At 38.7% G+C, this 27238-nt stretch overlaps 1 protein-coding gene across 5 annotated transcripts; it reads right to left on the bottom strand.

Annotated features, from left to right (window-relative positions):
* LOC6574896 (endoplasmic reticulum aminopeptidase 2) lies at positions 1-26627 on the bottom strand. Of its 5 annotated transcripts, none has more exons than XM_032730879.2 (13): positions 26456-26627; positions 21416-21880; positions 9710-9850; positions 5044-5184; positions 4893-4975; positions 4625-4833; positions 3883-4063; positions 2478-3822; positions 1815-1957; positions 1497-1759; positions 1310-1439; positions 882-1253; positions 1-799 (listed from the first exon to the last, which is right to left on the bottom strand). In XM_032730879.2, exons 2-13 carry the CDS (start codon positions 21561-21563, stop codon positions 647-649), a joined length of 3309 nt encoding a protein of 1102 aa, XP_032586770.1. In that variant the 5' UTR covers positions 21564-21880; positions 26456-26627; the 3' UTR covers positions 1-646. The 5 variants fall into 5 exon arrangements, with proteins under 5 accessions (XP_032586770.1, XP_032586768.1, XP_032586771.1 ...); XM_032730877.2 differs by having other exon boundaries at positions 5044-5232; positions 26456-26625; XM_032730880.2 differs by lacking the exons at positions 21416-21880; positions 26456-26627 and adding exons at positions 10337-10571; positions 13140-13591 and having other exon boundaries at positions 5044-5232.
* Positions 26628-27238: the final 611 nt, after the last annotated feature.

The following is a 27238-nucleotide window of genomic DNA, read 5'->3' as shown; positions in this document are numbered from 1 at the left end:
AAGTTTTTCTTTTTAGATTTTGCTGAAAAAATATGTTGATCTGTGTTTTGTCTTCTTCTTTGTCTTATATGCTATGTTCCTTTGTTTTCTTTTTCTTCTTTTTTTTGTAAAATATACATACATATACAATATATAGATATACATATATGTATATCTGTTGTGTTCTGTTGTAGACAATAGAAAATGGCATCAAGTATGCATATTTCCGATTTGTTATATATTTATATATGTATAAGAGATTGGTGTGTTGGTTTTCCTAATTTACAGTTGCTTTTTGCTTTTCTTTTCTTTATGTTAACTAAATTTTGTAAGTAGGAAGTCAAAGCAAAAACACAACTAATGAAGAGATCTCAAGACCCTGTCAATATATGTATATGGCAAGTGTATGGCAATGATATGGTAATTATTATATTACTTTAGTTATTACTTTAAATAATTCATGAATTCGTCGATTACTTTATCTGTGTGTGTGTATATCTGTGTCTGTGTCATTCGAGGAACATAATTACAAATGAGTTGAGAGATAGAGAGAGAGAGAGAGATGGAGTTTAGTTTCGTTTCACTCCAGAGAACATAATTCAACTAAAATTCATACAGATCTATATATATATATATATATATACTTTGTTTATAGCAGCGTAGCGCTCTATCGATGCGAATGCAAGTTACTTTCCACCCATTTGTAGAGCGATGTCTGAGATCTAGCCACCCATTCCACATTGGAGGCAACGCTGCTGAGCGTCATATTGAGCACGGACATGCCCTGTCCACGGCCAAAACGATGCACCAAGGACTTTAGCTGAAAATACATCAAAATAAATATATATACATATAGATTAATTGGGTATTATATACCCTATATATGCGGGATCTTGGCCTACCTCATCGTAATCGAATTTCGTTGCGCCATATTGCGTTATGGCCGATATCACTTTGGCAAAGCTAATGGTGCCCGGTCCCAGACGCTTCTCTAGCTCGTACCATTTGGCCTGCAGGAAGCGGCAGGCCATTGCACCGCCTGTGGGCGTGCCGGCAATGGCCTTGAGCACCTGCACCACCTCCTCGGTGGGCAGCATAGTGACGTGTGAGAGCAAACGATTCTGCAGCCAGGCATCCTTAGTGCGTCCCAAAGCGCGCAGCAACTGCATTCGCTCCACGAACGTCTCCGAGGTGCGCTGCAGCGTGATGAAGCGCTCCCAGCAATGCTGCCAATAGATATACTCGCCGGACAGAATGGAGCCCGTGTAAACCACCTGAAAGGGAGCAGCTTAATTCAGCCAATTCCTGGTTCCATCTCCCACCAACTCACCTCACGCAGATTGGGCGCTATGGCCGAGCCGTTGTAGTACAAATACTGGTTCAACATATTCTTGGCCTTGGTTATGCTATCGATATCCTCCCACAGCACAGACGCTAGCAGTACCTCTGGACGCATTAGCCTAGAAGATTAAAATATTACAGCTGCCATCTATTGAATGGAGAGTGAGTCATCTCACCTGATGGCCACATCGCCCTCATCCACCCAGCCCACCTTCTCCATCACCGTTGACAGTTTCATTTTGATGAACTCGCTGAGCATCAGGAAGCATTCGGAATACTTGAGTATGCGACGCCATTTCTCCAGATGTCGCACAGCCAATGCCATTGGACCGTAGTGCGTCTCACTGGGCAAATATTGGATCATATTCATCGTAATCTCACAGGGCAAGAGATTAGCATGGCACAGAGTAAACGCGTCCGACAGCAGACCCAATCGATCCTATATAAAGGTCTGCTTTAAGTACACTTCTCAGATATTTGCATTACAGACATACCTCACTGGTGAAACGTTTGGGATTATTGGACAGCTCTTCGATGAGACTGGCCCAGTTCTCATCATTGTAGATCACGCGATAATAACCGTTCTGTATGGCATTCACCTTGATCCATTTCACATTCTCTGGCACATTGAAAGTAACTAAAGTTGGAGATAAAGCGTAGGAATGTTTGTTATTAGAGTGGACTTAAGACTGAGCTGAGGGGTTAAGATATAAAGGAAGAGTCAGGGGAAACTATTGAGTCTCAGATCCAGCCTTTTTTTTAACCATTGCCAAACATGTAGTAGTTGAGATAGAGGCAAATGGGTGTTAGGCAAAAGAATGATATTATAGAAGACTTAAGACTAAGTTGAGGAAAAGTCAGGAAAGAAACTGAACTATAGCTTGACTAATTGCACTTAATATATACATATATTTGAGAAGTACATTAATTATTGAGGATAGTCTAACTACCTCTACTATAGAACAATTGAACGGTCTTATGTATATGAAGTAATATATTTCCTCTATCAACTACCTCAGCTCACTGCTCAGGTCTTAACCTCTCTTAAATCTATAGATCATCCCATTCAGTAGCCTATACCTTCGTAAGATCTTCCAGCTAATCCCATCGTAGCCTAAGAGACCCCAAGCTAAACCTTCTCCATTCGCTCTACTCACCATCAACATTCTGCATCCAGAGCGTTTCGCTGGCGTTGTTCATATCCGTGATATACGTCACTGGGAAAATCCACTTGAGATGCGGCGCAGTCTTGTGCTTGTTGGCATGGGTGGGCGGCACAGTGCTGGGCATGTCGGTGGCATTCACTAGCGTCTGGTTGTAGTTGTTGCCATCGTAGGACTCATCGTGTATGGCCAAGAAGTCGGCTGGCTTGAACGGTCGCTGCGATATGGAAATGCTGTTGCCCATTTTGGTGACGGTGAGCAGCGGAAAACCTGGCTGATGTGTCCACAGCGTCATCATGTCCTTGATGTTCTTCGAGCCGTTGGCCTTCTTGGTGCATATGGTCCAGAGATCAGTGGGCTCGGCGGTCTTGAAGCGATTCAGCTTCAGGAAGGTGCCCAGGCAGCCGCGAAAGCGATCCTCGCCAATGGCCGTGTGCAGCATAGAGAAAATGGCGGCCGTCTTCTGGACGAAGAACTCTTCGTTGTTGCCGTCGTGGCGAGTGCCGTTCATGATGCTGTCCCAGCCCTGAATGGCATCGATGTCCAGCGCTGTGGTGGCCATCTTCAGCAGATACATCTCGCGCAGCGGCCAGCTGTCCTGCAGGGGAGCCAGCGCATGGATGCCCAGATACTGAATGAGGCCCTCCCATAGCCAAACGTCCTTGAGCACCTTTCGGGAGGTGATGCCGCCGAAGAACTGACGCACCATAGCCTCCGCAATGCGCAGTGCACTGAACTGATACTGCTCCGTGGTTATGGAATTGGGATCGGTGAGAAATGCGGTCTTCAACGTGACCAGACCCAACGACGAGATCAAATTGCGATCCAGCGAAGGCAACGCAACAAAGTCCACCTTGGTCAGAGGATAGCTGATGTCCAGCCAGGTCTGCAGGTACTCCAGCACATCTCGGGACGTGTGCAGAATGAAGGAGGAGCGCGGCAGCAGGTCTCTCGGCGCATAGAACGTATACGAGGGAGCACGTTTGATGGACGAGCCCGTCGACTGCGACAACGAGGTCAGATTCGAGGGCTTCCCATTGCCATTGATAATCACGGGCAGTGATGTGGTCGTCGTGGTGCTGACATTGTGGAAGGGCGTCAAGTTCACATTCAGCGAGTGAGTCAAGGCAGTAATGTTGCGTACGGGCGGATTTTTGCTCTTCAGTTGCGTGTAGTTGTTCAGTTGAGATGGCTTCTTGCCGCCGCCAGCGCTAGGTGGCGCCACTGTAGTGGGTATATAGGCGGCCGAGGGCTGCAGCGACTCGCGCTGAAAGTCGCTGACCACCCAGGCAACAGCATCAGCCGGCAGTGGAGGCGTTTCAATGAAGTCATCTCTCAACTAGAAATGGGATTTGGATATCAGTGAAGTTATTTGAGACTCACTCGACAACTCACTTACCAGGCCTGTGCCCATGTAGAAGCCCACATCCTCTGTCGTATGCACTATGGAATTGGATAGACCTATGTGGAAGCGATCACGGAAAACGGATACACGGAAGGGCGCACGTACATGCGGCTCGTCGAAGCACGGAAAGGCGCGTCGTGCACCATTCGGTCTAAAGACTGTGGCTGCCAGCAGGCTGTAAAGACTTTGGTATTAGCTAAAAGGCTTAACAGTAAATCAGGGCTGCAAGCTGAACGAAGCGAAGCCAACCCTAAAACACAAACTGCATCTAAAACACAACTGGAAATCGAATTCTTATGTCCTGATCTTAAGGATATTTATTGGGAGGAAGCAGCAAGGCGAGTTCTGTTCTATGGTCTATCCGTCCGAGTGAGCATGAAAATCTCGATTTGGACTATACGAAAACAGAACTAGGAAGTATCCTTACACGCCCTATCCTTACATATCCAATCCAGATCTTAAGGAATTTGGAATATCTATTCTATAAATATATAATTTTCGGAAAAAATACCCTTGTTCCTTATACTTACTTAATTTCTCTTTTATTTATCTATTATAAGAGCTAGAATTTGGTATATTTATACTATAAAACAATACGTTACCCCATGTTCCCAGGATACTTATCGATATAAGTTACCCTCGAGTTTTTACTTGTCTTCTAATTATGCCTTTTCACCCCTCATTTGCATCTCTTTCAGCTTTGCAAGCCCTTAATTACTTAATTTTCATCTCTCACCGATCCCGTCCATTGAAGCTCTCATATTGATCCACATAGAAGCCCTCCGGCTCGGGATTCAGCTTGGAGTACCAGCGCAAGTTTAGCGTATAATTGGATTTCTTTTTGAGCTTCTCTTTGACTTCAATGTAGAATTGCTGACGTGGCGGAAATTCCAGCACCTTGACTATCTTCAGAGCATACCCCTTGGGACCGGGCGTAACCAGCGCCTGTGCACACAAAATGCAATTAGTTAAGACTCTGCTAATTGGATGCAGTTGCAACTCACCTTCTCGGTTACATTCAGATCCTGTATGTGCAGCACAATAAAGTTGGTATCCTTCTCGATGAATAGATCGATAGTCACTTGACCTGGCAAAGTAAATAATTGCATTAGATGAAAATCAAATGAATCGCAAAAGTCGCCCTCACTCTCTCACCTTTCACGTCCAGCGTCGTGAGATTGGGATGTATTGTGACCACATAGCGCATGGGTCGGACGCTGGTGGGCAGCATCTTTTCGAGCCAGGGGAAGGGCTCCCCGTTCGTTGCAATCGGATTGAATGGCTGTGTGTTGTTTTCTTCATCCGTTTCATAGCCAGACGTCGTTTTCGCCGCACAGGAACAGTCTGCAAAGGTCATACACACAAACATAACGTTCAGGTACAATGGTTCACATGGACAGGTGGGTGACAATGGGGTGGGGGAGAATTTTATATATAGTATATGGCTTTGGGGTTTGTGGCTAAGCACATTGATGCTTGTTGTAAATCAACTTCGTATTACACGATTAACAAAGAGAACAAAACTGAAACTAAATAAAAATGTGGAAAGTCTAGGCTGAAGCAGAGAGAAAGAAAGAGGTGAAAATAATAAAACCAAGGAAATAATCCAAATGGTAAATAAATTACACAAAATAAAAGCTAGCATACAAATCGATTCACTAGCGGAGGATATAATGAGTTGGTTTCAAATGGGTTTGCTAGCACATCTAATAGAAAAGGTAAGGTAAACATAAATATAAGAGAGAAAAAACTTCAGTTATAAAAGTAATATTGGAAAACTTATTAAAGCATAAGCAAGATTGATTGAGGACGGCGAAAACATGATTTAGTGTGTTATATGCATATTTAAACGAGCTTTAAATATTATTTTTGTATATTTTTTTATTACCTTTTATTTTATTTATTTTTTTGTAATTAAACTCATAATTAGCTATTTAATATTTTGAAAATATTAATATTTTGAAAATGTTAAATGAGCTTTAAATATTATATTCTTATATATTTGTTAAATTTTATTTTATTTTATTTATTTATTTATTTTTTATTTTATTTTTTGTGTGTATAACTAAAATTTATAGTTAGTTACTGTATTATTTGAAAATATACAAAATCTTTTTTCTAATATTATTTTATGATTATAGCTGATTTTAAATTATATTTATTTATTATTATTATTATTTTATTTATTTTGTTGTTGTTTTTATACCCTGAACCCATTTTCAATGGGAAATCAGGGTATAATGGTTTTGTTGAAATGTATGTAACAGGGAGAAGGAGGCGTGGCAGACCCCACAAAGTATATATATTCTTGATCAGGGTGACGAGCTGAGTTGATTTGGCCCTGTCCGTCTGTCTGTCCGTCTGTCCGTCTGTCCGTATGTATGAACGCGTCGATTTCAGAAGATATAAGAGCTAGAGACTTCAAATTTTTTTTTAAATGTCCGTAATTACAGCGCGCATATCAAGTTTATCATTAAAAATCGATAACTCATCTCAATCTTTTTTTATCGATAAAAAACCTTATCGAAACCCAGTTATAAAATTATATCTTCTACACCTTTATTGCTAGAGTCTCCAAAGTTTTAATGTATGCTTATATGCAATTTATACAATTTCGGTTTTTGTTAAAATTTACCCCCCACCTCTAAATTCACCCCCTCACCCTCACTTTTGTAAAAAGCGTATTTCAAATACTAGAGACTTGTGCTTTGGCAATTACATGCATATTCATGTTATAATCATAATCTAAAAGTTTCATGAAGATCGTACGTCCATAAAAAAAGTTATTAAACAATTAAGTTCTCATAGTAAGCGCACACTGCAGCCCATGCGTGTTTATGCGTGGTTGCTTGTATGTGTATGTGTGTGTATGTGTGTGTGTGTATGCGTTTGTGTCTGTATGCGTGTGTGTGTGTATGTGTGTCTGTATACGTGTGTGTGTATGTATACCTGTGTGTGCGTACGTGCGTGTGTGTGTGTGTGTGTGCGTGTTTTTGTGTAAGCTGAAAGTCGCGAAAAAGTATTGAAATATCTATTGCTCCAAGGGTTCAGGGGATCTCGTAGTCGAGCAGTCTCGACTAGAGCTTTCTTACTTGTTTTTTTTAATTTTTTCATTTTTATTTTTACTTATTAGATATTTTTGTATGTATATACTCTACTATGATACATTTTTATTTATGATAAATCATAACTTCACTATAGCATCTATTTAAGAAAATCAGGGAAAAGACAATATATTCTCTTTCAAAATTTCGTATTGTTGTATTTTTTTTTTTTTTTTTTTTTCTGAAAAACAGAAAAAAATTTTTAAAATGTTTTGTCCACATTTTGTGTGATTTGCAATCCTAATTCTGTCTGATAAACTCTCTACGTTAAATGTATATCATTATGAATCTTATAATTCTTATGCATATGATATAAAAAACTTTAAATTTAATATCTACGTTTATAAATCGAAATAATATCTAATATATAAAAATCGAAATAATATCTAATAGATATGTTCCAAACAACAGTTGTTAAATATAGGTAAAAAATGAGAACAAATATTTAAAATTCTAGAAAAAAATGTATACAATAAATTTTTTAATCAGTAAAAGTTATAAATACTTTAAAAATTCTACACATTTCACGAGCAAACAATGTAAACTTCGTAAAGGTTCCATGACTTTTTTTTTTTTTTTTTTTTGATGAATATAGAGGGGTTTTGAATTGATTTCAAAATTTGAAAACAATTTCTAATGAATCAAATGCACTAGGAAAGAGAACATATAGATAAGGTATTATAGTAGGTACAACAAGTGGATGACAGCAACATGCCGACAGATAGATATACATATATCGGGAATACTATATATGAAGATATATTTGGACTATTTGTTAAGTGTTAATTACCGGTTAAGTAGAAGAAGTGGGTTTTTGGAAAAATTTGTTACTCACATTTTTACCAATCAAACAAGCATTTAAGAGAAGTTTTCATAATTATATAATAATATTTTGTGTATTTTTTTTAAAGATTTTTTTTTTTTTACCAAAGAATACAAAGAAACAACAGTATGAAAAGAAAACGGTAAACAAATTATGTATACATATTTATAAATATATATATTTTATATATAGATATATATTTTGCATATATTGAAGACGTACGGATATTTTAAAGTTGATTAAATATTTGGTATTTTTATTAAGTTGCTCAAAAAAAGGGTTGGCATTTTTAGTACTTTTTTTGCCACTGCTTTAATTAATTAAGTGTTGTATAGAGCTTGCGTGAAACCTGGTTACATTGTCTAGCTGTTTCTCTTTGTAAAGTCACAGACACACACACACACACACATAAGCACTCATCGACCATCACACACCGACACACATGCATGTCTGGCTTGGGTCCGTAATGCAATTAGCCTTCAATGCATTTAGCCCCATTAAGTATGCAACACAAGGTTTATATTTGTACTTTGCATACATTTTGCAACGTAATATGCGGCAAGGGGACTCGATGCATCAATATGGAACTCCTCTCCTGCCCCGACACACACACAAGCAGAGTGAGGAGCCATTCGCCCGGGTCAGATTTTATAATGGTATTTGGTTAGGGCTAATACTATTAGTAAGCATATTACATATAACATGCTGCGACTATGACAAGAGGCAGCGTGTGGCAAGGCTGATGCAGCTGTTCTGCTTTACTTTCTGCTCGATTCTATTCTGGTTGCATCCTTCATTAGCCTAATGCGATTCTATGGTTATACTAAGGAGAGTAATATGTTGTTTGTCGCAGCTGATTAGCTCGCCTAATAATAAAGCGCGGTGTGAAAATACTTTGCCTAATGGGAAGACATGTTTCATTAAAAATAAACAAACTTTAACTTAATTGAGTTTGGATTACGTTTGGAGTTGAAGCAGTTTCAATGGAAAGTGGATAGCTTTTACTGGTCTTATATTAAAGTAGATAGTTAAATAAGGTATAAGCGGGCTTGATATAGGTTGATTCTATAACGGTAAACTACGGTAAAGCTGTCTGAATTTATATTTAGGCAAACTGAAAACATTGTAAAATCCATCTTACATAAAAGATGAAAGAAAAATTTGATAGAGACAAATTTGATATTTTATAAAAGTTTGCAAATCCTCTTTTTGTTATTATTCTATACTGATCTTACTATCTCAGACGTTCTTTCTGGTTGTTATGAATTTTTTAAAGCTTAATTTGCGAAACTTTTTTGTTTTTAATTTTGTATATAGATACAAAATTTTTGTTAATCTGTATTATCAGGCTCAAATACTAAATTTTCGCTGGACGAGCAGTTGATTTTCGGCCTCACAATTATTTGCTGGAATCTAAAATGTTATTCAAAGCTTGTTTCTACGTAGATTCGGATTCGGCAAGATATTTTATAGAAATAATTATCAAATAGTTCACTGCAAGACTACGGAGGCAACTTTTGATTCAAAAGTGTTGTAGAGATATACTATAAAACTCTTTACATATATAATATAATAACAATTATTATGATCATAACAAGTTATAATCAGCGTTTAGTTATTATAGTAAAAACTCATTTAAATTATCTCTCTTCTATCTAGCCGAGTACCTTTACCACTCGCGAAAAAATAATACAATGCGTATTATAAAACATATGAAAAGCTGTTTTCCCTGTTTGCAAACATATCCTGCGAAAAAGGGGGAACAACGAGAGCTTTTGTTCCACTTGTTTGTTGTGGTAATGAAATAAAAAAGTAAAGAAAAAAAAAAAGAGGAAACAAAAGAAAGCAAACATATGCAACCGAAAGGCAAATATAGATGTACAATGGAGCCTACCATTTTGGGGTCCGGCGTAGGCAATGATAATGGCCGTCAGCAGCAGGGATCCAAGGACGATGCCGGCAACGAGAAGGGCGCGACGCTGCGAACAGACGGCGACTCCGGTGCGCGTCTGGCGGCCGCCGCTGGATTCGCCACCTGGTAAATGTAATTAACAAACAGGTAAAAGAGAGTGTGAGAGATTGTTAATAAGAGTGAGAGATACAGGAAGAGGGCAAATAAGGGGACAGTGAGTGAGTGTATGGGTGTGTGCAGTAGTCATATTAAATTATGTCAATATTTGCACACGAAATGTTTGCATTGCGCCCACTGTTTCAAGGGACAAATTGGTTGATTGGCTGAAGAGCTGCGAGAGTCAGTTTAATCATTATCATTATCATTAAAATTGTAGCTCAGAAGTTATTCAATGTGGACATACTTTGTTCACTTATTCATTTGATCAATTTGCGATTCGTTTGAGCACTAACCATAGTTATTGTTAGTTAATAGTTTATAATCCAATTGTTCAGCTGTCAATCGATAGGTTGATTATATCAACTGTTGAAGTTAATGAACTACTGAGCATCGAACGTTTGAATATATTCGAGTACACTGATCAGATTCAATTCTAAAAGTTCTATTTACCTGATAGAAATGCACAATCATCTAAGTCCGGATCATTTGTCATTTCGATGCGCTCGCGCCGCCAAATTTTCGAACCTTTACGACCACCGCCAACGACCGAAATCTTAACGGGGCCGGTATCTCTTTGCTTTCCGGCCAATACGTTAACTTGAATGCGTTGCTAAGACGCCGCGTTCTTCAGTTATATATATATGTATATACAAACTTTATGCTATATTAACACAGGCACTCTTCACTTAGGTTAAAAAAAAATAATAATAATATTAAAAAAAAAAAAAAAATAAATCAGAATATGATGTGCCTTGTCCTTTTATTTTGTTTTGCCTTCAACCAGCCAAGCCACGTGTTCCCCTCATACATATTTTATGTTTTAGCCATGTTTATGAAGTCAACTTTGAATATTCGAAATTCGAATCTGACAGAGCCGAAGAGAGGAAACACTCTCAGCTGCGCAACGAGTTGATAATCAAAGGGACAAATAATCGTAATTTATGCGAACGAACGAAAAAAAAAAAAAAATCTGAGAAAGGTGAACAGTAAAATATCTGAGACGAGTTTTCCACCCGCAGTACTTAGTTGTTTTTGGAGTGAAAAGGCCCTACTAGCATAGCTATGAAAAATGTAACGCAGATAAGTAGATCTACTCTATGTCTCCAATGCATTTGTATATAAATTACAGTTTATAGAATTTATAATAATGGACTTAGTGTTTCTTTATTAAATTGAAAAATTAGTTTTGAATATAATCTTTTATTAGCTTCATATGCTGTCTAGAATTTACTTTGATATTATAAAGTTACTATAGCATAGATATATAGAGTCTATTGAAACTAAAGTTATAAAAGAATATTTCATGTTCGGCGTGTTTTTCTGTATTTCTTCACTTCTTTTTGGGCCAGGCGCCAAAAGTTGCCGCCCTTCCGGTCTCGCCGGCTCACCCCTACCCCTGCCGCTCCCCCCGGACAGTATACCGTCTAGTCATTCGCATCGTCTGAGCCGGCAGCCACGCTCGTAACGTTGTCTGCGTCTGCAGTTTTTTGGATGTTGCTCACAATTTCAATGTCGCATTGAATTAGTGAAAAGCGCTTTCAACGCCCAAAAAGCAACCCCCAAAAAATCTTTGATGCTGGATGTGGGAGTGTATATAGGTGTATTTGTGTGAGTGTGCGTGTATTTGACTCTATAGTCTGCCTTTGAGCAGCACTTGAAGTTCAAGTTGAGCATCCTTAGCGAATTTTATGCGGCTTAGGCCTGGGCAATAATAAAGTAAATATGATACGGTTCATTTTGAGGCAATTTCATTTCAAATTCTAATATAATGAAAATCTATAGTAAACTTATTACTCATTTTTAAATGCAGGCATTTATCAGCTGATAAGATTGCAGAGAATCAATAAACTTTATGGTACGAATTCGCAATATCAAATTTCTTTTAATTGATTAGATTCGAGAAGTCTAGAGGGCTAGCCGTTTAAAACCGTTTAAAATTTTAATTATATATTGATAAGCTTCTTCTTTTGTTTTTGTAATTCTACTGTCTGATATAAAGGAAACTCTCCATAAATTTTCTTCGATGCTAATTCTGACAGTTGCATTCAATAAAACGTTTCAGAAGCTGAATTTCGTATATATATATATATATATATTATTCTAGCAGTCATATAACATATTAATATACTCTTATATATTAACTGAAACAATTATAGTCTCAGCTATAAAATGCAGTAAACACTGTATTGAAACCGGTTTGGTTACTCGCTAGTTAGTTAGGATTGCAGTGCATTGTAATGCCTTGCACTGTCTGTTATATTTGATGGAATTACAAGGTTAACAGCCATCAAACACAATAACAATAATTGTATAAATGCTTAGACGCCTGCTGCATTTGTTTACATTTGCATGCATGTTATTATTATCATGATTTTGTTGTTGCTCGCAACGCACATTGGAAACAAAAGTTTGACACACGCGTCACACGAGTGAATGTGAAGAGTGTGAAAGAGGGAGACCGAGAGAGTGAGAGCGAGAGTGAGAGTGAGAGCGTGCCAGAGCGTCGCAGCTGGAACGCTGAGAGAGTACGCGTGAGAGCGTGCAAGAGAGCGCAACACTTGACTGTGTGGCGCTCGCATTGGAATCTGTGTTTTGAAAATGAAATGTCAAAATGCAAAGCTCAACAGCGCGCATTTCCTCACATGCGTCAATTGGGTATGAGTGTGTGTGTGGGTGTGTGAGTGTGAGTCGGAGAGTATAAGTGAATTTCCTGCTTTGTCTTAGCTTTGATAATGCGGCGTTTTTCTTTAGCGAGAAACGAGCGCGTTTCTGAGTGCTTTCTGAATGCGCGTATATATGTCAATAGTGCGCTTTCCAGTCCAATTCGTTTTTTTTCGCGTTTGCTTTTGCTTTTTCTCTTATTTTATTTATTTTTTTTTTTTTTGCAGCTGGTCCCGTTTTTGTTTGCCTCTTGACTGAATTGGCGAGTGCATTTCCCTACCAAGCGGCAGAGACGACAGCAACTGCGGCACTGGCAGCGGCAGCGGCTATTTCTCTGTTGTTGGCAGTAAAAATTAATTCGGACATTTGAGGCGGACGTCCATGAGCTATATAATGGCTTGAACGTGTGTACATATTTGCTTTGGCTTGCTGTAGTTGTGGCTGGTGGCAAAAGGTCAAAATAGCAACACTTAATCAATGCAAGTGAGGCATTCATTAAGCCAGCACGAATTTATTCATTTGGCTCGATTGGCTTTTCTATTTCTTTATTTGACTATAACATTCTAGCTTTCACTCAATTCATTTGGAGTACCGTTAGATTTCCGTTAGCGAACCGAACTCGTCGTCAGAACTTGGACTAATTAGTAATTAGCTTTAATTAACAAAAAGCCGACAGAAATTGATTTGATGCTTCGATTGCCTTTTGTCAAACTTTTCTACTTTGCTTTGCTTCTTTATTATTTTTACTTTTTTTTTTTTTTGGAAATTTTTATGCTCTTTTCGTTATAGACACGCACAGTGGGTGGGGGGCAGTGTGTAAAGGCAGCACGCGACTCATCTGGGTATAAGTGTGAGTGACTGTTTGTGTGTGTGTGTGTGTGTGTGTGTACGTGCGAGTTTCTATAGGTGAGTGTGTGTGCGTGCGTGTGTGTTTGAGGAGTTTCTTTTTTGATTTTTGTCAACACGAGCTTTCGTTTCGAACGTTTCGTTTGTTTGCTACGCGCTTTCTGATGCGTTTGATTGCGCGTACATTTTCCAACTGGATGCTGCTGTGGCTCGCCGTCGCGTCTCCGGCAACGAAAAGAACTTTTGCAACAACCCCTCTGGTCAGGCAGTCTACGCCCACCCCTCCACGTCCCTCGCGGCTGTGCAGCGCATGTCCATACGCTCTCGCAAGCTCCCACTCTCACTCTCTTTGACGCACACACACACACACACACACAGTCTCTCTCACTGTCGCTGTTTTGCCATTTTTGGCTCTCACCTGCAGAAATGAAAATGAAATTTCTAGTGGGTCCTTTTCGCCGGTCCCTGTTAGCCAACAAGCAACATAAATAGTGGAGTGTTTTGGTGTTGCCAGGCAGATCGGAATCAGAAGCAGGCAGGCTGCAACCCTTAAGCACCACCCACCAGCAGCCTCCCTGCGCCCCAGCTATATCTTTGCTATATATATATATATGTGTGTGTGTGGGTGTGGGTTTGTGTCTGTGTATGTTGTTTCTCCCCAATATGCATTCAGTTACTATGTCTAGTTGTTGTTGCTGTTGCTATCGTTACTGCTGCTTCTTTATCTTACTTTTAGTCAAAGGTTCAATCGGCAAACAGTTCTTGTTGCTGCTTGATTAAGGGTTGGCTTCTGCTTACAGTTATCGCGACCATATACGACACGAGATTTACGAGCTCACGTATTGATGCTGCCTTCATTTTTTATTGCCTACTTTGAGGCGCCTCTAACAAGCAAAACACACTTATTCGCCCCTAATGGGCCAGCAACTTCTTCTGCAAATCATATTGAGAAAATTTGACAAATATTTCCTCGAAATGGATTTGACAATGTCCATATAAAAATTATTATAGTAGTTTATATTGCATTTTATACTGCTATGACAATAGAAAAGAGATGGAAAATCATGAATCTCTTTAAAGCTTAGTTTCCATGAATATTTATTTATAGAATCAAAGGAAAAATGTAAAAAATTAACGATAACGATACGATACTTGATAAAAAAGTCGTAAAGATATTTTATGCTGATATCAGTTTGAATATGTAAAAATGGATATCAATTCAAAAAGAGTAGATATTTATTTAGGTTTTCAGTGAAACTTTAATAAAACTTATATTAAATTATACCTAACATTTTTTGTGGTCAACTTAAATGAGTTTTTGTCTGAACTGCATTAAATTGTGGATCTCCAAATATTTTGAAAATATTTTTAAACATTTGTTTGGGTGAATGGAGATTGTTTATGAAATAAATTGATGGTAGCTGAGAATCGCGCACATAACGATGATCAGAAATATATATAAAAATAACAAATTCAGCAAAGATTTAAAAAAAATCATGGATTGTATTATGAACTTTCTGCTTTATTTGCAGCATCCATCAAAATTACAAAGTATCACATTTTTCTAATCTAAGCAAATCAAAACTCTCAGCATTTGGGCAGCAAATTAAATCTTCAATATGGCAGTTAAATCATTTTCAACTCAATTAATTCACATAAAGCTCCTTTTTTTGGATTCTGCTCTAATTTTATTTGTACGATGAGCCGCAAACAAAGTCGCATCTAACGTCAACCTTTTGCGGTGAGCTCAGAAAAGTTAAGCGTAATCAAAGTGTAAAAAAGTTTTAGAATTGATGAAAACAGTAACAGGTTTTTTTTATTATTTATTATATTTTCATTTTGGGCGCAACGCCAGGTCACGAAAAGTTATTTGACATGAAGTTTGAGGGCGACCCGACTCGAACGTCAAGTTTAACTCAATGAAATCTTTGTCACGTCGCCCTGGCGCCCTGTTCCCCGTCCCAGGCCGCCATAGAATTTAAAGAGGGAAATGCAAATGGCAACACAGGGTGTTCATTAGCAAATTGTCTTTCAGTCTCTACCGCCCAGTCACATGCCGCAAACACTGCGTGGAACTGAAATTGCCAACGAGGCAATTTTTAGCCATCGACTGTGGAAAGTCGTTACTGCGTGCATTTCAATTCCATCCAATTCCTAGGCTTTTTCTTTTCAATTGTAATCGGCTGCAAGCATTTACCACACATTGTTCTGAGGGTTATTTAACGCAATTCTGCGGATGTCACCAAGAGCGTACAGTGGGTCATTTTGAACGGAAAAAATTGATTGATGATTACAATGTTATTTAGCCGAGTGATTGACATACATGGATACATAGAGGATGTTAAGATAACAGATAAATACAATGTTATTTTGAAGAGTGGTTAACAAAGCTATATAGATGATATTATGATGCAAAATGTTAAGCTGTATTGAAAGATTTTTAACATATTCTCAGTTATATGATGATATATATAATGATAATATATTATTCTAAGAGCAATATCTCATATTTGTCAAATAAAAGATAGAACCTTTGTAAACTATAATGCCTTGTATTGGCATTGATGGAAAACCCATGATAATGCCCAATATTACACACTTCTCTGAAACTGTACCGTTTTCAGCTTAGAAAGTGTATTTAAACTCTACTATATTTCTACATATTTTTATCTTTTTTAATTCTTAAGCTCATCATCAACTTAAGCCCATTTTTCAAGTCTCTAACGGGTGCAAATCGATTTCTCTGTTAATCTCAATGTACGCCAAGAATTACCAAACACTGCCCATAGTACAGCGTGTCCAGTATTAAGTATTTGCTGTCGCATGCAAATTTACAGCCCACAAGTTGTGAAGAGCGCACAGATGAATGCCATGTGAGAGTGTGATTGTATGCGAGTGTGTGCCTGTGTGTGTGTGTGTAAGTGTGTGTGTGGGGGACTTCCTATTTCAAGGGCTTTTGGCGCTCAACGCTGTACAGCGGCCACAAGTGTCTGTAATAAAGAGTGGGCTCTGCTCCCCCTCCCCCCTTCCTCTATCCCTTGGTGCCAAATCGAAATGTGGTGGTTAAATAATCGCTGTTTATGAAACAATCAATAAATTTAAGCTGCTGCGATGGCTGTTACTGCGTCATGTGGCCCCACAGGCGTTTATATACAACCACACACATGCAAACACACACAAACACACACAAACACACACAAACACACACAGACACACACAAAGTAAAAACTTGAGAACTTTGCTACTAAGGGTTGAGCTGGTGCTCGGCTCTGAGTCTTGAAACTCTTAATTGCTCGATTAAGTGCTTGTTAATCTCTTCATGACTTTTAGCTAAACGATAGGAAAACAACAAAAGAAATATAAATTGACTAAAAGTCAGCAAATCATTCTTGAATCATTTGATAAACTGCTTGAAATGATATGCGGATGGCTGGCAAATGTTATGAACTTAAGCTTACATTAAGCTTAATTACAGATTAGACTAATAGAGCAATAAATACATAGATAGTAGAAAGCAGATTATAAGGACTGTATAACCAGAAGAAATGCAAATAGTTACAATTGCTATAGGTGCAACAAATTAAAATGAATATTAGGCTCTGTAAGGCTAGATTTTGAAGTAAAATATCCATGAGTTAGCATACTATAAATATAAAGATATCAAAATTTATGTCTATAGTTTTTAGAGTCAAATTTTAATATTATTTAAAATATCAGTGAAGATTGTTCTTAAACTCAAATAAAATATTTTTTCTTTAAATGTTCAAAAGCGTTGATTTTGTTTGTTATAGTGGAAAAATTATGGATTTTTTGGAAAAAAAAAAAGTAATTTACACATGATTGAAGTTTCAGCTCTGAAGCTCTGGTCGTCCTCGAGATCTAAACATTTAAACAGACATACAGACAGCCTTACATCGTTAAATTGTTAGAGATTGTATTACTGATTCAAAATTAATAAAATATGTGCATAATATGCATAACTGTAGCATGATATTATATGTACTTCATTCATCTTTAATATTCCGCCTGACCTTCAGATTCTCTATTAATTGAAGAGAAAATCGATAAATTTTAATATGAGAGTAGTAGCTTCGAGGGTATTAATTTACCAAAGAGCTTTCTGGCAACAAAAGGAAATCTAATAATAATTGCCAGCTGTGCATGAGAGAGCAATCGCTTTTCCGAATATTTTCCGCATGACTACGAAATGCTTTACTTCATTTCATATATTCAATTTACTTCTTTTTTTTAAGAGCATGTATGTGTGCGTCTATATGAGTATGTGTTCCTGTGTGTGTGTGTGAGAGTTTCTCTGCTCAATTTGCGAAATGCTCAATGAGTTAATTAATTGGCAGTTTGTGTTGAAGCAGCTCTCCAAGGTGCAACCGAGAACGGTCCTCAGTGCGTAGCATGCAACAAGACCGCAAACACAAATGGAAAACTAATTGTGCAGAAATTGCAAATGCAAATGAAAAAAAAAGAAAAAACAAAAACAAAATAGAAGAGCAGTACGAATGCCAGCCAGCAAAGGTTTTCAAGTGCTGCGAAAAGTGGGCTACGGTAGCTGCTGTCATTGTTATTTCCTGACTGACGCACAGACGGACGGACAGATGAACAGATAGACGGACAGAGAGACAGAACGGACAGACAAAGTTGGCTTTTGCGCGTTGCATTCGCCACATTTTCCATTTCCCCTAATTACGTAGGCCGCCTTAGGGGGCCGCTCAAGCTGTGCGCATTGTGGCTGCATTGCATTGTGTGTTGGTATGTGTGTATCTGTGTTGGTGTGTTTGTGTATTTGTGTGTGCCATTTGGCAAACAATATTTACTGCAACAATTTGGTTGCATTTGTGGCGCATCGCCTTGCTTTGACTTCCTGCTCGCAATGCTTCAAGTGGCCTGACCTAAAAACACATTTCATCCATTTCTATATGTCTTTACTTTCACTCACACCCATACACACACACACACACATACAGAGAGCATTGTTTCTGTTAGCCCCATTTTCCAGTTTTTATTTCTTCTCCTGTTTTTTCACCCGGGATGCGCAGGAATTCTTTATTTAAGTCAAGTTGCTTCAAGTGTGTGTAGGTGTGTGTGACTGTGTGTGTGTGTGTGAGCCCATTCAGAATGCAATCAACATCAACGCATCCTGCAATTATCAACGTTGGCAGCAGGCGCGACAACCATCGACAGCTGCCACAAGCACACACACTCGCTCTTTCTCTCTCTCGCTCTCTCTCCTTCTCCCTCTCTCCCCCTCCTACCGTCACTTTAGCTGCTATAGGCCACAGCTCAGCTGCTGGTCTCGTCTGTTGCATGCCACAAGCCGTGTCTTACTTGAAAGGTAAACACTGATGCTGCTCCTGCTGCTCCTCCTCCTCCTGCTGCTCCTGCTGCTGCTGCCTCTAGCTTGAGTCATTCGAGTGGTGCTTACTCCATTTTATGCATCCTTAATTGCAACACATGCATCCTGCTCCCGTGACACTGATTGTTGCACCACCAAAGGCAAAAGACAATTTCCTTCTGTGCCCCACTTTAGGCGTTGCCTTGACGTGCACAAGAGTCAACGATTCGTTCAACAGATAACACCAAATTGGGCTCACGGGCTCTTATCAAACATGCGCCCAGGCAGCTGTTTGCCCGGATTTCATCTGAGCCCCATAAATTATTAAGCGCTTAACGTGTATTCCAAGCTAGCCACAAATTGTCACGCATATCATTAAATATACATGCTGCAGGTTGCACACGAATACGAATGGGAATATGAATATATTTACTATGGCAGGTGGACTAGTATATATTTAGCTGGAAAATCTGAGTTACATTTGAGGATTTCAGATGAGTTTTGGGAGCATTTTAAATGTGGAGCTCCTAATAGTTGTTCTCTCATATCTTGAATACTATTTAGGCACTATATTCATATCTCGTTGTCTCTATGCTTTCTAAATCTCTCTCGCTGTATTTGGCATCTGAATGTACAATTTTAACTAACCTTAGTATGCTCTTAGGCTAAACTAATCTAAGCTAAGTTAACTCCACAATTAGACTAAAGTTGAGTCATATATATCGGAGAAAATATCAGTCTTAGTTAGTCAATCTATGCTACACAAGTATACATATATATGCATGGATACACATGTATATCTGCAAACTCATTTAAACCTAACCTCACATGGCTCTTTCAAGGCACTTGCCGTACTTTTGAGTAAACAAACTTAGCTCATATTTGAAAGATTACGGAATACTCAGCAGAATTATCGCATTTCATTTAAGTTTAAAGTTTATGTGCTACATAATCCGGATTTAATATTCCTCGGGGTACATTTTCTAATATCATCATTTACACCCACGCAGACACACTCACTCATACACATACACACCGACACAGTTAGACAGCTACATAAATAAACACAAGTTCGTATTTCAAAATGGCTAAAAGAAAATGAAACAAAAACTGCGAATTCAAAATGTCGGAAATCTGAGCTGAACTGCAGGCGACGTGCCCGGCTGCAAATGTCCGTCTGAATGCCCCTTGTTGGGCGGACGGTGCCACGTTGGGTGTCTTGGCTGGCTGATGCGGTGGCATCTTTGAGAGCATCATGCAGCATGCTGCACAAATGCCGCCAAGTTGCCGCAAGCAAAACGAAATACAAAAAAAAAAAAAAAAAAAAAAAAAAATGAAATATGAGACAATTGTGGTCTATAATAAAAATGTAAAAAGAACACAAAAAATGGTAGAGAAAGCAGGAGCGAGGCTTGAATACTCTGCAGCGTTGTTCAATCACTAAGTAATTTATGAATGAATTGAATAAAATTTTAGGTTCTGATGTATAGCTGAGAAGACAACTATAGATGAGGATAGTCCGTAAATTTTCGACTATTAAGCTGAAGATATATGTATGTCTATGCAGATTGAAAGTTATACAGTACAGAATGCGATAATAATGACCGTCATAATAACGTTTACTCAGAATATTAACCGTACGAACGCTATAAGCGCCATTATAGCCAGATTCTACTGTATAAGAATATTCATATGGACATTAAACAGGTCTTTTGATTTATGATTTGAGTGCTTATAGATGATGAAATAACTTAAAGTGGATAGAATTCACTGATGACAGGGTGAAATGGACTCCCAATCGATTATAGTCTACGTCATTTTTAGTCAATCCTGAATTTTTCATATCATGGGTATGTTTTGCTATTATTATCTCACGTTCTGATAACCGTCCAATCACAGGATGTATACTAAAAATCCTTGCATATTCTCTAAGATGGTATACTTCATATACAACTATACTATATCGGGCTATAGGTCTGCATGCTCGGCAACTAGTCAGCACATAGCAATAACTAATATTGATTTAGGCTTAATATACAGTTTATATATTTGCTGTGAACATCTTGAGTTGCATATTCAAAATGCTTCGCCAAGAACCAAAGAGAATCGCTGACTTAACAGGCGAAGGCAGCTGGCATTCATTATATTTACTTGCGGCTGGGCTTGGCTTGGCTTCGCTCGGCCTGGCCGACAGGGCGTATGAGCATATGAAAAACGGTTTCCTGCAGGATACAAAATTAACGCCACTGCTCAGACAAGGCAGCCAAAAGGCAGGGCAGGGCAGGGCAGGGCAGGGCAGAGCAGGACAGGGCTGGGCCGACATTTTGTCTTGCGCACAATATTCTTTTTTTAATGCTTTTGTTTTGCATTTGGCGTAATTAAGAAAACAACCTGATGGATGCCACAGCGTGTGTGAGGGTGTCAGAGAGAGAGAGTGAGGGAGAGAGAAGACAGAAGAAGGGCAGGGCCACTAGGCGTGGCACCTGTTCGCAATTGGCAGCCGACTGTGCTCAAATTATGCATAAGTGTAATTATGCACTTTGCTGCGGGCTTTGCTTTGATCATGTTAAGATGCCTTCACACAGTGCAACAGTAATGCAAACAAATTGGGCTGGACAAGGGCAGGGGAAGATGGGGAGATGGGCAGAGGTGAGAGAGTGAGATTGGTGACTTACCAAAGGTAACGCCATTCGTTTGTTTCTCCTTGTCCTTCTCCTTATCGGGCTTTTCGCCGCCCAACGGCTCCAGCTCGATGCCATCTGTGGTGGCCACTTTGTAGTCCCGTTTCGACATGTTGCCACAGCAGAAGCCACAACATAACATCTGTCCAAATTTGTAGGCCTGTGGTTTGAGCGGCGCCGTCGTGAATGGATTTCTCTGCTCAGGTGGGTGGGGGGAAATTTCGCAACTCTCTCTCTGTCTCGCTCTCTCTCTCAATTCTCAAATCTCAGCTCTGTGTGCGTCCCTCGGCGATATGTGTATTTTATAGAATGACCTTCTAAACTACTTGGGTATAAGTTAATAAAGTCGGTGAGTAGAGTTCGAGATTGTTTTCGTGGTTTTTGTTTATTTGTTTTCAAAATTGGTCCAGTTACAGTTGATGAGAGACAATAAATATGTATAGTTCTTAATTGTAGAAACTGCAAAATAGAGATGAGGCAAAAGATTACTGAAAATGTTTAGTGTAAGATGAGAACTTAACTTGTATATGTGCCAGACCGTGTACTTCCATTACCTAAATGATGCACATTTACTTAATTTATACTTTCATCTCATCTTCATCCCAGACATAGACCTAATTCACCCTATAATAAATCACATTTATTTCTATTTATTCATCTCTTCACACAGTTTTTTTCTCATAATGTTTTATTAAGCTATGGTCTAGCAATTTTCTTTTGAATAATGAGCTCTACAATCAATTTTATGGTCATATTTTATAAAAGCTAAGGTTACTTATTCATAAATATTTTAAATAAAATACATATAATAATAAATAAATAATAAATAAATAAATCTAATAAATAATTGATGTATAATAGAACAGGATAAAATTATGTACGCTTTAAAATGACACGGACCATAAGTCAAGAGGCTTCAGTCTAGATTCTCCAGTCAAATGTGACAGACAGTAGATATCTATATTAAAATATAATATTGAAAAAAATATAAATATTGAATCCTCTCTGGATGAAGTACCTCGACACCGTAAGAGAGTGATATGAGTGAGCTTCATTTAAACACTTAATAAATACTTAAAAAATAGGCTCTTCAGAATCAAGAGAATAGTCAGCAAATTTAGATTCTATTTCTTGAAAATATGTCGGTATATATGTATGTCTGTATGCATGTTTGCCTGTTTGTCAGCATGTCTGTATATATGTATTTATTCCTGAGAAATCAGTAGACGTAGACGTCTGTCTATATGTCTCTCTATACGTATGTCTGTCTGTATGTGTAGGTAAAAAGATTTTTGTATATACAACAGCGAGCTATTAACTTAGATGTCCCTTGAAGGTAAATAAATAACCTTTTAGACTGCCATTGAATCTGTTAGACTTGATATTAAATTATATAGCTCTAATTACAGAAATGTTTACACGCTCAATTACAGTTAATCTACAGACTGGAATAGTCTGAGTGACAGGGTAAATCTTGTTGCGTACTCCCCCTAGCTCATTCTATTTAAGTGTAGTGTGATACTACTGTATCTAGTTGAGAGTCTCTAATGAATCCAACCTCTCTAAGCACAAAGTATTCCGGTATTTAGGTTAAAACTAAAGTCTTTCAATTTCAGTTACCTTTCGGCTCGTTTCTTATCTCTTCAGGTGCTGAAAAAGTTGAAGGTCCGAGCTTTTTTTTTTTTCAATAAATGCATATATGTATATATATATATGTATATTTCTATCTGCTCAAGAAAGAGAAAGTTTTTAATAAATTTCATAAAAAGTTACAAGCCACGTTTAGTTTTTGCACTGCCATGGGAGCTCTGTGTCTCTGTGTCCACACAGATTTGGAGCTGCTGCTGCATCAGCTTGTGTAATATTTTATGCATTCATAAAATGGTGCCGACTGCTGCAAGTTTTTAGATTGCCACAAAGAGTCTGGCGGCACTCTTCGACCGGTGACGACATTGTTTGGGGTCCAAACAAAACGAACTTTAATAAGAGCACTCACTGCACTCGGCTCCGCTTTGCACTGATCTGCTCTGCTCTTAGGCGTTGCTCCTGGCTTGGGGCTGCAGTCCAGCACTTATTGCTTGTCTTAGTTGTGGCACACTCCACACTCCTTTGTGTGGCAACATAAAAAGGTGCAGGCAGCAACAAAAAGCAAGAGAGCAGCAAAAAGGAGCAGTGTTTGCAACAATGCATGTGGGGGGTGGCGGTGTATTCGATAGCCTTGGGCCAACAAATGGGGAGCCGGGCGCAATAATTGCAAGCTGAACTCACAAAGCGCACAACGGGACGCATACGTAATGTAAATGGCATAAAAAATATCGAAGAGCCGCACAGTTCAATGCACGAGGATGCTAAATGGAGCACGGCTCGAAGAGTCCAAGTTGGAAATGTAGTCGAGCGTTAAGCACTCCACTTCGACTCGCAGGCAGCACTTGGCACAAAACTCGATGCGAGCCAATTGTTTTCGGCTGTTTGTTAAAACACAACGTGGCAGAGTCACTCGGCAGAAGGCAACGCTAACGTGGCAGGCAGGCCAGCAAAATGCCGGCAAGCCAAAGTACACACAGAAAAAGCCAAAAACACAAAAGGCCACACAGTCCAAATGAATTCTGCAAACAGCACAACGGAAGCCAACAGAGAAACATAACACGAAACTCAAATACACTTGCCTAGCAATCGCTCTCTCTCTCACTCTCTGTCCTTCTCACTCTCTTAGGAGTTTCGATTGAAATGAGGAAACAAAGGAAATGACATACAGAAGAAGAAAACTGTCTGGAAAGACTCATATTTATGAAACTACAATATATAGAATCATTGGCAGGAATCAGAGGAAATGACAATGAAGAGAATTGTCTGGAAGAGCTCATATCTATGAAACTATTTATATAGATTTATTGAAAGTTGTTTCTGCGCAGTAATCAGAGTGAATGTTACACGAGAATCGCTTATAGAATATATGAATCTATCATTAACAGCTAGCTTTTGATAAATCTACATATTATAAATCTATATATTATATACCCTCTAGAAAAAAATTCGTTCTCGATAATTGTAAACCGAAAAAAACTGATCCCATTGCCATTTCGAATTATCAGTACTCGACTGTAATATAATATACGCTGAATATATATTAGCTCATCGTTAGTTTATAAATATCTTGGATTCTGATTTAAAAAATTAATTTTTACTCGTCCTACCTTGTCAAATTTTTAATAGCATCTTAACTTATTTAAGAGCCAAGTCGTATAAAATATCAGAGTTTTTGAGCTTCAAATTTTCGATTGGAATTTCGCCAACATTTATTATACCTGATAAGCTCGCATCTAGCTTTAATGGCTCGCATATACATATCTTTATGGCATGTTTCACTGTACTGTACGTTCTATGAATTCGGAATACCCTTTTTTATTGCCAATTGCTAGGTGTAGACGGCTAGTGTTCAGTTTGTTTTTGGACTGGTCATAAAGTGGCCAGAATTAATGGCAAAATGGCGTCAGCTTGTTTTGTTTTGCTTTTTCGCTTTTTCACTTGTTTTGTTGTGTTCGTTGTTATTGTTTTTCCTCTTTCTTTTTGCTTGTTGCGTTCGTTGCATACAAAAAAGTTTGTCGCTTTGAAGGTTGGCCTAGGCTCAAAAGACAATGCAACTGAAAATAGCCAGCGCAGTGTATGTGTGTGTGTGTGTGTTTGGTCTATGCGACACGTGCGCAAATTGTGCCCCAAAGTGTCATTTGTTATTTTACTTCCGGTCCGCCGCGACAGGATGAAAAACTGAAAAATAAAACACAAAAACTCGTGCTGATGGCATTGAAGATACCCTGCATCAAAAGGTTGTTTAGCTGGCATGGGTAATACGCTGGGTGTGCTCTGGTAACTATATTTATCGACAAACTAAAGTTGACTCGAGTGAGGCAAACAGGAAACCGACAATAATCAAGAATTTTGGACTTAAGGATACCCTGTAAAATATTTACTCAAATAAAATGACATACGGCCCATAAAATGTGAATACATTCATTTTGTGTTTAAATGGATAGCTCTGTTGCCCGTAAAACGTTTACGAATGTGACCCATGAGAATAAACATTAAATTGCTCTCGCGTGCCTTGATGCGAAAGAGTTAAAAGGGTGCCAACTCTATATGCAAATATGTATATAATATATAATAATAATATACATATATGCACATTAGTGCATTTTTAATTACTGTTTTAACTGTAACTCGACTGCCAGCAAATTATCCTCATCAGGTGTAACATTAAAGCTCTGCGCTGGGAAAGCTTTAAAGGCATTTAACACACACACACATACACACACACATGCAGACAGACATATATTTGAAGGCCATTCGGAGAGGAAATGCATTTTTTTTTTTTTGTTGGCCGTAGCTGTTGCTGAAAATCGAAGGCCAATCGAGACCATTCGATGGGTGGCAATCAGTGTAGTCCTCTGAGTGCTATTCGGGATTGAATCCCTTAACTCGTTTTGCGTGTGCTCTCAATGCCATTAGCTCCGTTCATGGTGAGGGCACTGGGCGATGGGGTGGTGGAGTGGCTGTGTGGCTGGGTGGTTGGTCAGCTAGCTGACCTCGAGCTGAATTCTACGCTTGGATTTAGCCACGCACTGGGCAACATTTTTTCGCAGGTGTCACGTTTTATTTTTAGCCCCAGCTAAAGGTACTCAATTGTTGGTTAAAATTCTGTGTGATATGCATGTTTATGAGCATGCAGAATGCCTAACATGCTTAAATATTAATGCCAGCAATTGCCATCAATTATTAAAGGACACTCACACAAACACACACTCGCGCTTGTATACATGCAGCTCCTGTGGTTACCAGTTGACTTTCTGTGTCTGGGGCATGTCAATTATCGTGCTCGCATTGCAAAGCCAACATGATAAACACATTTGTCACTGCCTTCGGGCAGCTGACAAACAATCCACTGCTGAGCACATACACACATATTTATATATGTATGATATATGTACATATAAGTACATATATACAGGCATAACATGTGTTTCCAAATGTGTTTCTCACCTTATTCAATCTGAAGACGCAACAAAGTCCTTTGTTTGCATTGAATCCTATTTTGGGCGCCAAGTCGTGGAAATTGTATATAGTATAAATATGTATATGCTAAGGAAGCTGTAGTACATGCGTATTTGTTTTGGTGATATTTCTTAATAAACCGAGCACGGGGCAACACAAAAAAAAACACCGGCAAAGAAGACAGGAAACACGCTTCAATTGGCTTGCGTTCTTATGGTAACTAAATAAAGTTTTCGACAACTGTTTTATATTGTATTTGATTATTTAATGCAGAAACGCGAACCAAATGCGACTATTTAGCACGAAGGATAAACTCGTTCTGTTCGCGTCGAGTCGCCTAACAACGGGCAGCTGACCAAAATCGAAGAGAGCTTTTGATTTTTTGCGCTCACAAAAGCTGCGCCAGCGAAACTTTCCTATTATCCTGTGTCACAATTTCTGCTCTGAAATTCCATGGGAAACTGCACAGCAGAGAGCTAGAGAGAGAGAAAGTGGGAGAGAGCGAGCGAGTGTGAGAGCAAGATGCGGAAAACACTGAGAGCAATAGCCGGCAGTGTGGGCCAGCAACCACCATAGACCACCCTCCGAAATAAACATCATCTGCTAAGCAGCATATCAACAATAATTTTGTTTTGTTCCGGCCGGGGTCTACTGTGTGTGTGTGTGCGTGTCTGTGTGTGTGTGTTGGTGTTTAGATATAACGCTCTATGCTAGATAAACAAAATATTAAGGGTGTGCAAAGAAATCATAGGGCGTTGAATGCTGTACACT

Source organism: Drosophila mojavensis, unplaced genomic scaffold (assembly GCF_018153725.1).
Source record: "Drosophila mojavensis isolate 15081-1352.22 unplaced genomic scaffold, ASM1815372v1 contig_231, whole genome shotgun sequence".
Lineage (NCBI taxonomy): Eukaryota > Metazoa > Arthropoda > Insecta > Diptera > Drosophilidae > Drosophila > Drosophila mojavensis.
The sequence above is the reverse complement of the archived record's forward strand: the minus strand, read 5'-3'. Positions and strand labels throughout refer to the sequence as shown.